Source organism: Nelusetta ayraudi, unplaced genomic scaffold, assembly GCF_046127955.1.
Source record: "Nelusetta ayraudi isolate G7.1 ecotype Tasmania unplaced genomic scaffold, CSIRO-AGI_Nayr_v1 ptg000017l, whole genome shotgun sequence".
Classification (NCBI taxonomy): Eukaryota; Metazoa; Chordata; class Actinopteri; order Tetraodontiformes; family Monacanthidae; genus Nelusetta; species Nelusetta ayraudi.
Window position 1 is genome coordinate 5,082,743 of NW_027466067.1, and position 13,367 is coordinate 5,096,109.

Consider the following 13,367-nt stretch of genomic DNA (forward strand, 5'->3'; position numbering starts at 1 on the left):
ATTTGAAATTTAAATAGTTAATTTGGAGGAAAATTCATTTGTCTCAGCATGATGAGGATGTAAACCCAGTTGAAGGTTTGAGGCAACACAAATTGACTCACAACTAATTATGTGACGTCTACGATGAGGAGAACTTCTGCAATTTGTTTCATTTAAATGTATTTTATGCAAAAGTAAAACAGCACCATGTAAGTAACTGCAAAAAGAGCCAGTGAGGAGAGAAAGAGGGGAAGTGAGGTTGGAAAGGGAACTGATTTTATGCTGAAGTTTCACTTCAAAGTTAGTCTGGTTGGCCTGCCAAGACTGCAACAGCGATATCTCCCTCACTCCAACAGTGGCTTAAAGGAAGGATCCCCCGTGGCACAGTATGGTGGCCAAACAGGGACAATCTTCGTCCAATCGATGCCCCATGGCCCTTTAATTACCGAGCTGTAACCTCCAACAATGATTCAGTCATTTTTTAGAAGCTCTGGAAATAATCTGGGATGTTAAAACTCTCTGGTCTGCCGCAAGGAGTTGGTGATGTATTGGATCAAAGGCGGCATTGTGAGGGGGGGCGGGCTGTGATGATTCAGATGATTCAAGGGGCTGTATGACATTATCTGAACGCTCAGAATGTGTCTGATAAATCACTGATTAATTATAAATTGTCTATTCATGTAGACCTTCTTCTTACCGCCACTACCTGGCTGCTGTGTACAAAGCAGATTTCCGCATCATCGGACAATAAAGACTCATCTTATCTTATTTTATCACAATTGTGTCCACTGAATAAATGTATACGAGGATTAGAAAGCTGTACGATTGACTGTTGTAACACCTAATATGTAATATTCCGATCAAATTCATTATTTTTTATGTCAGATTCTTCAGCCCATTAAACATGTTTCTTTTTTGGGCTATACTATAATATTTTTAAGATTTTGTGCAACTTGTGTGCATTTTATTTTCTTTTGAACTGTGTTTCTAGTGCTTACTCACTGAGCACAAATTACCTGTTGCAAGAAAGTGACAATGAGTTTTCACCGTATTTGCAATGCCATTAAAATCATCAGCCAATCAGCGCTGACAACGTTGTCTAGTCACTTTCCAAGTGCACACTCTGGTTTCTTTGCGCTAATATTGATGAGATAAATACAAATGATTTAAGAAACGTTCTTCCAAAGGCTTGCATACCTTTACATATTGTGCCAACTAAAAAAAAACAGAATCTACTAGGTTGAACATGTATGTACAATGCATATGTTTCTTGATGTCTCCTCGTTCCTGTATATTTGAGCACCGTATTATTATTATTATTATTATTATTATTATTATTATTATTATTATTATTATTATTATTATTATTATTATTATTATTATTTTTTACTACTTTTACTTTACTAGTACTTTATTTTAAAATCAGTTCATTTGGTTCAGATTTTCCATTCGATTAAATTCTGAGCTGAGATGATTTGTTGGAAATAGTAAATCATAACAACCACGCAAACAAAAACCGAAGATGGTCACAAATGTAATTTCAAAACTCCCACAACTCAATTTTACAAACCTTCATGACTGCAAGATTCAAATGAATATGCCTTAATTGGCTACGTTTAAAGGTAATAAAGCACATTTTGCAAATCAACTCTTAAAGAGCACTTCATACACCAAAAAGGGAAATACTTACTCATTCAAACCGCCAAATACGGTATCAGGGTAATTTTTAAACCTAGCATGTTGACATCATTTTTCTATATGTTTGCTGCAAATTCCCAAATGGTTTCTTTCCAACCTGCTAAGCTTAATTGAATTCCATTTTGTCGGCGTACAAACAGACGCCTCTCTATCATTTCCTCTTCCCCGGGTAATTAGTGTGTCGCTAAGCTAAATGACAGACCTGATTCTGTATGTGGCGCGGTTAGATTGAGGGTGGTTTTAACAATTTAGGCTCATGGGGAAGGAGTCGTTGTGTTGCGCATGCTGTAGCCGCTTCTAAAAGCCCCGCCTCCTCAGAGCAATTAAACGTCACAACAACCTACGGCACAACCTGGACCGGGATTAATAAACTAGCCTTCACCTTATAGCGTTGAGCCTTGGAGCGGATTATCTCCGTCCTGCGAATGGATGTCTCCATTTCCTGCCTCCCTGCTTTCTTATTGTTTTGGCCTCTAAATACATCCTGGCAATAAAGGCTTAGTTCATGGGTTGGCCTGTGAATCAAGCAGCTAAGAATTCACATTGGGACTTGCTGAATATTAGTTCCTTTGAAGTTGTAATAGAAAAACAGCGTGCTAGTTAATTGTGGTTGGCAGAGACGTTCAGGTGCGAAACCTGATGTTCATGTACAGGATCACTGGGTAGGAAATCTATGTATTTCTGCTCCCCGGACAGGAGAGAGTTTTTGTTTTCCAGCTGATGAGATTTCCCCAGGGAGAAAACCTTGCACTGCAGATATTGGAATTGATTTGCTCCTCCGCAGTGATCCAGACATTTACCTTCCAGCTAATTGCAAGAGGCAAGACCCATTAAGTGAAGAAAGGGAAAGATTCACAGAGAAGTAATGCATTTTTCCTCTTGGCCTCACAGTGCTGGGCTCACACAAGTTCAGCAACTGAGATTGGAGTTCTCTGTACCACCCAATCACGTCTGCTTTCTAACATTGCCAACAACGTGCATCTCTATGCAGTTTGGCTGCCAACAGAAAGCACGATTGCACTGACCAACTAAATATAAAAGCACAAATAATTATTTTGATTATAAGGTAGAGAGGACCTCCTTTGCTTACTAGCACCACTGATGCATTAGAATGTGCCATTATTAATTTATCTTTCTTCAACCATTTTGATTGTCAGCAAACATCCGATTTGCCTGCTCACACTGCAGACGTGTTGGTAGATTTTCAATTCAGGTCCAGACTACGCACAAATCCAATCTGTGAATATGTGAATTTGTGTTTCCTTTTCTGATCCAAACAGCGCTACTTGAATGGAAAAGAACTTGACCGTGAACCCATGGATGTTCTGACTAATAAAAACAATCTTAATGAACTCTCAGGGTTTTCTATGCACCTCCTGCTGTCCAGAGTGGCCTGAAGCACTGTCTAGAGCAGTGTTTCTCAAAGTTTGAGAACCACTGCCCTAATGCCATGCAAGTCTATGGGGTCAAAAGTCAACTTTGTCCTGGAGACATGGGGCCACTTGCAGGTTCATCGGGATCCCTCAAGACACAACCACATCAAATTTGGGGCTTCTAGCCCATGAGGAACCCCGAAACCCTAACCCTAATTCCAGCAGTAACCCTAACCCTAACCCTAATTCCAGCCTTATCGGGCCTGGGGACCACTTGCAGGTTCCTCGGGATCCTTCAAGACACAGCCACGTCAAATTTGGGGCTTCTAGCCCCCAAAATTTTCTTCCTCCAAGGTGGGGCGTGACAGAGAAAGTTTGAGAACCACTGGTCTAGAGTGAGAGATAAGCATGAGCATCTGCTTTAGGGACAAATGAACACTTGAATCAGAAGATTTCTACTGATTAGACAATGTGGCTCGTACGATTGCAGACTGATTGTTAACCCCCCCAGATGCAAATGAGCGATCTTGCAGACTGTTTAGCCAAACGAGTGACCGCGCTGGCTGTGTTTGACTGCATGTAATCAATTGGCACAATTTGAGCTGTGATCACCATGTGTCTGACGTGTCCGTGCCCGTTACAGATCAGGAGCGGATCGGGAAGGACTCCAACTACGAGCAGGAAGGGAAGGTGCAGTTCGTCATCGATGCGGTGTACGCAATGGCTCACGCTCTGCACAACATGCACCAGGAGCTTTGTCCGGGCAAGGTGGGCCTCTGCGCTAAAATGGACCCCATCAACGGCTCTCACCTGCTCAAGCACATCCGCCGCCTCAACTTCGCAGGTCAGTCGCGATTTGCGGTTGTCGGATTTACTCGGACTTGTGCCATTTCAACTTGCGTGGCCACGAAGCCACTGGAATTACCGGGAAAAAAAAAGATCTCAAAAGAAAAGGGAGCCTCCAGCAGCACTGCAACCTTAAGCTTGAGCGTGAAGTTCTTGACCTACTCATCCAGTCCGACTTCATTCACAAACCTCAGCCAACTGCCAATAAATACACACTTGGTCGGAGCACTGCGGGGCAGGACTGGTGCTCACAGCCAGAATCCAATTACGGTCACGCTGCTGCAGCTCTCACCTGGCGAGAGAGAGACTACATCTGTGGCTCCTTTAAAATGTTAGAAAAGGCTACAGGAATACTGTCAAATACTCCAGATTTTCATGACACATCCTGCCAGCTTCCTAGAATAGGATATTCCATCCAATGCTTGGCCAAACATCCATGTCTGTCAAGAGTGTTGAAATACCAAAACAACTTGCATGTCGATGGGGTGTGACAACTCAAGGACCACCTCCAATTTATTCCCCACCAGGGTTAAATACCCAGGACTTCAAAAACATGTTTCAGTGTTCAGAAAGTTTCGCTATCCCTCCTCGAGAAGCAGAATCTTCAAACATCTGCAGCACTCGAATCCCAGTCACCTACATCTCCTAGTGTCGTCAATCAAAAATACTGAGTATTTGCATGTTTTTGCAGCTCATGTCCCATGGGTATTAATGATTAAAATGCTCTTAAACTTTATCACTTGAAAAAAAAAATAGTTCCATTATTGGATTTCTTTTCTTTTTGCGAATGCAATTTTATCTTTGAAGTGGTGTATTTTAATCATGCTACAGTCTCCAGGGGAAAAAGAGAAAAAAAATACAATTATTGGAAACTAACTGAAACAATTGTGACTGTGAATCTAATCAATTTCTGTGTAAATTGATAGAGGAGTGTATCTCTCTCCTGGTCAGCCGAGCGTGACCTCAAAACCTGCGTCTTTTCTTCCTGCTCGAAAACCTCCACGTTTCCGTCATTCACCCGGCTATCACTGAAATTTCTTTTCACATTTTGCATATGAATTATTGAGTGCACCCACATATGCAGTGTGTTAGTGCAAATAATTTTTATGAATGAGACTTTTTTTTTTTATTCAAGAAAATAAATTTCAAACAAATCCAAATTTCAAAACCTTTTCTTGCTCTCTATTATTTCTATTATTTTCTATTCTTCTATCTCTTACTATTTTTTGGGACGCTTGAGCATGCAGTGTTTGTACAGATGAATGATTCATTTGACGTCCCTGCTTTTTAAACCAAGAAAAACTAAAATTGTCTGACATCACCTGTTACATTGGCAGAATTTCAATGTCCCCTTCGTAATGTGTGGCGAAATGCAGGCTCTTTCCTCGTGGTCACAACATACCAGGGACACTTCCAGGAAGAGCAAATAGATAGATAGATAGATAGATAGATAGCTTGCCTCCTCTGCTGGATATTACAGGATTCATAGTGCAGTGGCCATCCAGACCACCAACGAGTAAAATAAGGGTGTCATTTATTAATGTAAAATAATATCTAATCTCTCATTCATCACAGATACTTGTAGTTTTTATTTTTTTATTATTCTTTTATTTTGAACTACTTTTCGTGAAGTGGGTTACACTAGGTTTTCAGGCTATGGAGCCCCGAAGCTCTTATCGGTTCTGTTGTGCTGAGTTTTCTTCCAACCCAGCAAGCTGTATTAATGTTACAACACCTGACCAGAGGGTTTGCCCTGAGGTTACACTGCACACCATCTAATTGCATCAGCACACGGTGGTGTATTGAACTTGTCTAGATGTATAAAACAACCTAACTGCAGGTGCTGGACGGCGTCATATATTTTCACACACAATATTCCCGTGTTGTGATATTAGTGTGTGACAAATAGAAGAGCAACATGGAGGAGTCATGATATTTTTTTCCTCACTCTACAAACAACCTGGCAGATATTTGACTCAAAAGTAGGTCATTTTTTTTATTTTATTTTTTTTGTTGTTGTTGCTGCTGACATGAATCATCGTTGAGGCTGAGCCAGCAAGAATCTATTGTTGCAGGTTTCTGTTTATTGTCAGCGATTTCGGCGGACATCTGCTAAAAATAATTTGCATTCCTTCCTCTGCAGTGCTGCGCCATCCCCTGGATATGCGGTCATCGCGCTCTGGTGGAAATTCTCTTTGTGTCTCGGGGTTGTGCATGTAATAAAACTCATCAGATAAAGGTCATATGTCAAAAAGCTTTTTAGAAAGGCTCGTAGTGGTCGCAGCCCTCGCGGAATCGTTTATCTTTGATACCTCAGTGGGCCGTCGGGATCGCATCAGGGGACAGAGAAAGCCGGCTGATGACAGATAACCTTTTAAAAATGATGAAACGCAATCCAGCGACTATTGGCTTAGCTCGGAAATTCCCATTACCCTGGGAGAGCCTGCTCCCTCCGGAGGCTTTTACACGCTCACGATATTCCACACGCAGATGAGCAAACTTGGCCCGTATTTGCACCTTCTTAAGTGCTTGTTCGCTGGAGCCGCAGCCGGCACGGCAGGAGAATCAAATACCTTTACCTTTTTCCTTTTCACGCCCTCCGTTGCTGCCTCTATTGCAACAGGGGTGCTGCTTGGACTTGAATGGGTCACGGTTGAAAGCAGCAGCTTCACACCAGTGTTTCAAGTCTTTTGCTGTCGCGCACAGAAAGATGTGGGTTTTTTTTTCAGCCCCTCCCCGGGTGAAAGAAAAGAGGCCGGTGTTTGTGTGGCTTCCCCGGCGGAGCTGAGAGTCTTATTGCTGACCTGCCTGTCGGCGAGGATGTGCAAAATCTCACTGCTGAGCTATTTCAGAGAGGCTTTGAGGGTGGCCGTACATAACGCACGCCCTGGTACACGTGAAATCAGCTTCTCAGGACGGTGAAAACGGGCTTGTCAATCTCTGTCTCCAGTGCACAATCCGGTGGTATGATGTGATGCAGTGCTTCGGTATCGGATGTCAGCACAGGCACATTGGTGTTCATCCGTGTGAAGCACGGCTTTCATTTGGCGCCCGTTTGGACGCTTTTAAAAACCGAAGATCGGTGCGACTTTTGAGTTGCAGCAGTTTGCAGCTTTCTGCAGGGGACTGGATTTGCAGTCCCCTGTCCTACACTAATTGAAATGCTTTGAAATTTGAAATAACTTTCCTTTATCTTGCATTTCACACAACACTTGAAAATAAAAGAAAAGATCTTTCACAGCTCCCGCTTCCTTCCGAAGTTGTGCTCCCCAATAGACGCATGCATTGGCAAGGTAACGTTTGATACTCCTGATAAACGGAGGAGGAAAGCGAGAAAAACACGCTTCTGAAGGAAACAATGGAGGCCGACTCCAAGTCGGCCGCCCACGTTTGTCTGCCATTGTTTTGCGGATAAAGGTTTCTATCCTAATGCCTGGTTCACACTGGACGTGGAAGCGCCGAGCGCTTCCATTCAAACAAATACATGCACGCACGTGCACGTGCACGTGCACACACACACACACACACACACACACACACACCTACCTACGAAAGTGAGCAAGGGAGCGGGCTGCTACGGGGCTGGGGGTTGGGTTTTGAGTGTGACAAATAAATGGGTAAGGACCGAAAGAGAAGAGACAGAGAGAGTTTTTTTGAAGGCAAGATGGACGATGATGAAAATGATTAAAAAAAAAAAAAAAAAAAAAAAAAACCTCGAGTGGGAGTGAAAAAAAGACTGAAGCTGAGCAGAAGCTCTTGTCGACCGTCGTGGAGCTGTTCGCGTCTGGTGTGAACCACTACATTGATTAACATGGTCGCCGAATTGAAGCGCGCGGCGCTTCCGCGTCCGGTGTGAACCAGGCGTAAGTGTTCACCTGATGAGCAATTTGCTCTTTGTCCACCAGCAAGTAAGGCTCAGAGCCTTGGCTAGCAAGATTTAATATGCAATGGGCATTGCCTATCTGATAGCAACGATCTTTCGGTCCAACTGCAATGATTGGTCAGAAATTTCTTGGGACCAAATGGGAACAGTGTAATTATGAGTTTGGGTCCTGGTGGAATTCTCTTCTATTTCCGTGTATCATCAGCTTTTTAACAGCATTTTAAGATAAACAAAGAAAAGCGCAATCTTCTGAAGAGTAGTGTCTTCTGAAGTAGTGTTCCCTATACATACACTATATATATACATATACTGACATATATAGCATTCAGTATATTCACTTCTGCTACTGAAACAGTGGAGCTGATGTCTGCTAATGAAAAAGGTTCTGTAGTTCCACCTCTAACCTTTGTGAAGGCACAGCTGAGGAAGATGAGAAGCCCCGTTTTCCACCCGCAGGCGTGGCGGTATTTGTGAGCTGCAGAGTGTTCGAATGGAGCACATGACAGCTGAGATGGCCCTCACTGCCGCCATTGTGGACATGTGGGTGTGAACGGGTGAATGTGTTTGAAAAGAACATCCAGAACTGGGTTGACTTGAAGAGCCTGTGTGGCAGTATTGCCTTGTTATATAAACGTTAATGTAAAATCCTGTACAGGCTGTTTTTCCCCAACATCCTTGCGTTGATTCAAAGGCAATCTGCTGCACATACTCAAATCCCGTAGTGAAGAAAGATTAGAACACTTTTGCACAAATATAATAATGGCATCACATTCTTTGAAGATTGCATGTGTAATGTGCAATGCAGACATTTATGATTTATTAGATTGCATTTGTGCGATCTTGCAGTTGCATTAAGAACAAGAATTACATGGCATCTTGCCAATGGGCAACACCCATTGTATGTTTTATTAATCCATATGCATGATTTGTATTCGAGAAATGTGCTGCAGGGGTTCTTTAAAATGCACAGAAATGATTTAAAAGAGCCAATAAATCATTATTTTTATGTATGCATTATCATAACACCGCAAGTGTGCTTTCCTTTACTATAAAGCAGAGATAGTATAATAGACATCATTACCATGTGCTGTTGGAGTCATGTCATAGTAAATTCTACCATTATAAGTCACACTCCCCATTCATTCGCTGTAGCCATTACATGAAACCCCCCTTTACATACTTCATGCAAGCGCTCATTGTTTCCCACAAATGTTCAAATGCACCGTCGCTTCCGAATAATCCTCCCAACGAGACGGCCTAAAGTTGGAAACACATTTGGAGAGCCAGTTGGGGAACTCGTGGAGGTAGCGCCGACTTATTTGCCATTACTGACTAATCACACAAAGTCACGACAGTGACGGAGTGAGCGGGAGAGACACTCTCGCATTACTGGTGGTGGTGGTGGTGAGGGGGGGTGGTCGGGGTAGATCCGCGGTAAATTTCCCGTGACTTGGCCGCGTGCAGGTCATTAAGGCTTAATGGCCGGTGCAGAGGGCAGCGAGCAGCGTTGCTGTTGCGCCAAGGTTGTCCCGCGTGTGTATCCGTGCGGACTGAGCGCGTGTAGGATTAATGATCGCGCTCGAGTAATTATTAAGGTGTGTTAAGGCGGCGGGAGGTGGTGGGCGGTTGGTGGTGGTGATTAAATATTACATATAATTATGAGGAATATATTGGCGCCTGAGAGCACAAAGAGTGTAGTAAATGAGTAGTAGGTGGCACACAGACACGCACGTCCGCACCGCACACACACACACACACACACACACACACACACACACACACACACGAGACCCAGGGGTCACACCGTCACATCAGAGCTGCTGTGGCAGAGGCCTCTGTGGAACTCATTACGGCTCGTACGCCCGACTGTTTAGACAGGCAGTTTGGGCCGCATGACAGCGGGACTAAATTCTCATCTGCTGCTCTAATATTGACCCCATGCTCGCTCCACCCGGACGAAAATTGCGCCACCCACGTCACACTTAATGAAGGGGGGCACAGCTCGGCCCAGGAGCGGCGCTGTAAGATTTCCCCAGCGGCCCCTTTTGTCTGTCATTTCATTGCCAAAGAACGAGGACGCCGGATCTGTCCGATTTCATTTGTTTTGCGATGATGGGGGCCACTGGAGAGGTATAGCGCTGCGCTAACGCTTGGTTAACGCCATATGGTTGCTATGTGTCAAAAGGGAGGAGGAAACAAAACTGTAGATCGCGCTAGATTTATTCGGCCGTTCTGTCAAAAAGCACTCACTCTGCCTTGTTAGGAAAAGTAGAGTTGAGAGGTTTTGCTGTCAAGCAGAAAAAGGGGAGTGCAGAGCAGGCAGACTGCATGCGTTGGCATACAGAACTGCTTCCTGTGTGTGTTTTTTGTATTTATTTATTTAACTCTTGTGCTGGAGCAGTAACATTCCCTTTTACCTTCTTTAAGCTTCTGGTGTTAAAAAATAATCCCTTTCCACTCGTTCCCTTTTTAGTTGTATAAAGTAACTAAAATGTTATTGTCATTCACTAATGGGATTTGTTTTTTTGTTTTTTACTGTGACATTTTTATAGTATTATGATGTGCATTAAATTAGTTTGGACTAGGTAGGATGTGACCAAAGGCCTAGATGTGAAATGTGTGGCCCTCCACTGTGACATTGTAAACGGGATGTTGCTGTGGGATGTTACCAACCTCATTGCAGTTTACTGTTTGATCACTGAAACAAATGTTACACCAGTGTTTCTCAAAGTGGGTGGCGCGCAGAGTCACGTCTTGTGGGAGGGGGGGCCACGAAACACCGGGCGGGAGGGAGACGGGGTGCGCGGGGGAACTAATGTTTTCACGTCGGAACTTTTCCCACGGCGCTCAACGTCAGCCCGTGTGGCAGGTAGAAAATGTGACGTTGTCGCATGACTGATGTTGTTGATGTGGTCAATTTCATTATAACAAGACCCCTGAAAGCGCGGCTATTCTCTGCACTTCTCCAAGGTGGGGCGTGACAGAGAAAGTTTGAGAACCACTGTGTTACACCATGGCTACACTCGTAACACAGTACTTTGTAGATATTTACAAATTTGTATTGAAATAAAAAAAAGTGCTTACCGAAAAAAAAAAAAAAAAAAAAAAACTGATCTGATTAGTTAGTGAAAGAAAATAGTCAGTTAGTAATTCTAAATTTCAAACATAAAACAACAGTTGTGTCAGTCGTGAGATGTTGGTGGCAATGTTGGAAGCAGGTGGTCTTGATGTCCTTCCAGATGCCCTGCTGTCGAGCCTCAGAGATGCACTGGTTTAATTGTGAAACTGCTCCGGACTCACAGTAAATGCTCCCCCTTAGGAAAGTTAACTGTGTGGAGATTCATACTGAACACTGCACACTGTGTGACTAATGTGCTATCCTTCCAGCTAAGCTGCAGCTGCACTTCCTAATAAACTAAATAAGAGGCTGCGCTTTAACGACATTTCTTAACGCCCTCTATCCTCATAAAGACACCTGTTTGGAGGAAACTTTTCAGGAAATAGAGCCTAAATCCAAGCAACACACAACACAACAGAAGTCTTTGACTGATTAATATCAACATATTTAAAAATAAAACTAATTGTGACTCACTCCAATCTTCAATAGCTAAACAACCTTTCAACAAGACATTCAGTCAGTACTCGTTTGGCAAAGATCATACATGGGAAAAAACACAAAAGCACATGAGTGTGTGTTTGTGTGTACATATACAGTATATGATGCTGATGATTTCATATATGTGCACAACCACTTCAAGGCAAAGTCACTAAATTAAACTAGACTGATGTGTCGCTCAGCTTGCAAGCACATCCATTCATGGTGGGCTGAGACTTTGTGTTGTCTGCCATGCTGTTTTGCTGAGACTGATGAAACTGTGAGACACTGTTGTGTGTTGGCCTGAACTCACCTCTGAAGGAACTGCAGCAGTCAACGTATATGAAACAAGCGCGACCCCAGAGTTCTACTGCGTGCGAGGTCGGTGGCGAGTTGCCGGAAATATTGAGACATTTTTTCTCTCCCAAGAACCATCAGTGTCACATTCAGAGTCCATTTTCCTCCCTCTGGATCAGTAATGGCCAACGCGATTTGATGGCTTGAGGGCATCTCTGTGACAGCTGAAGACCGACGGCTTTCAAAGCGCGTCGCTGTGATTCCAAAATGCTTTTCAGGAGAGAAAAATAAAATATTTTGTCGCCACAAAGATCTGCAATGGGGGACATATGTTGTTTGATGTAACGCCATTCTGCCCGTTATCCCATTATATGTGTGAGTCCCGGTTACCCATAGATGATCACTCATGGCTTTATGATGTGGGTATTATTGTTGCAGAAGCAAGGTTGACTGAAAAGATAAGGCTGTAATCTTGGAGAGCCAACTGATCAAGATCTGGATTAGGGCACTGCACCCTTCTGAGCCAAGACAAAGCCCAAGAATAGAAGGGAAAAAAATATATAAATATCATCACGTTTCTAAGTTGTTGGGTCACATTAAGCTCTCGTATGAGTTGTTATAAAAAATAGTAAAGCTAAATTATTTAGCCTCACTGGCACTCACTGGTGATAAATCAGCCATAGCAAGAGTCGTGCGGGAGCAGATCGCTTTCATCTGTGTTTAAGGGTTTGGGCGTTTTTTTTGTCAGAAGTTGATGAGGAACGCAATTAGTTGAGATTCCTTTTGCTCTAGCTGCGAGGGGAAACTTTTCAGCGCTCCAGCATGATTAAACCGAGTGCCGGGCCAGACGCGTGGTTGGTGGAGAGATTCCTTCTCTGCGACGCACCATCACAGCTACCCTTTAAACAGTGCCCATGGAGTACGGCGCCTTTTGCCATCATTATCGGCGCTATGAAGCGAGGTGCACTCTGACTAGACAGAGGAGAGTGTTGTCGCTGGGTCAGTGCAGGGTCAGCCATCCACCTCCGGACCTGCGGCTTATATCCAATCTGGAGTTTTGTCACACGGCTCTGACAGCGTAACGAATGTTGCACGATGGCAAGCGAAACAAAGCTCGGGGAACAGACGCGGGCGACGGCACTCTCAGTCTGACGAGCGAAATGCGACGCAGCAGCTCTCAGCAGCTTGTTTTTACCCAGAGGGAGTCAGGAGAATGATCTGTGCCCGCTCTGCATCACTTGGCTGCCACTGGGGGAAATTCTTGGTAGTCACACATTCACATAAGGGAGTATAGTCACGTCGCCAGTCTTGATCAGCGGTTTGAGTCACACTTCTGACAGGAATATCGTTTGTGTGTGTGTGTGTGTGTGTGTGTGTGGCAGTGTATATTGATCATTATTCTTTCTTGCAGGCATTGCAGGAAACCCGGTGCTCTTCAACGAAAACGGAGACGCCCCCGGTCGCTACGAGATCTACCAGTACCAGATCCGGAATGGAACAGCGGAGTACAAAGTGATCGGCCACTGGACGGATCAGCTTCATCTCAATGTGAGTTTCCAACCCCTGCACGGCAGCGCATCTTCCCAAAAGCAGTGATGGTGCTAAGCTAGCAGAAGTTAGCATTTTTTTGACGCCGATCTACCTCTGCAGCTGCTAGTTTGTTCACCAACTCCTCCTGATCCATTTGATAAGGCTT

At 43.9% G+C, this 13,367-nt stretch overlaps 2 protein-coding genes across 2 annotated transcripts in view; both read left to right on the top strand.

Moving 5' to 3' along the window:
• phc2b (polyhomeotic homolog 2b (Drosophila)) overlaps nt 1-13,367 on the top strand; it is a 335,956-nt gene that overhangs the window by 281,918 nt on the left and 40,671 nt on the right. The window lies entirely within an intron of this gene.
• LOC142887339 (metabotropic glutamate receptor 4-like) overlaps nt 1-13,367 on the top strand; it is a 147,523-nt gene that overhangs the window by 118,011 nt on the left and 16,145 nt on the right. Inside the window, exons 7-8 of the mRNA XM_076024908.1 lie at nt 3,694-3,894; nt 13,083-13,219. Of these exons, the coding sequence (XP_075881023.1) occupies nt 3,694-3,894; nt 13,083-13,219 (338 nt within the window). The remainder of the gene's footprint in view (nt 1-3,693; nt 3,895-13,082; nt 13,220-13,367) is intronic.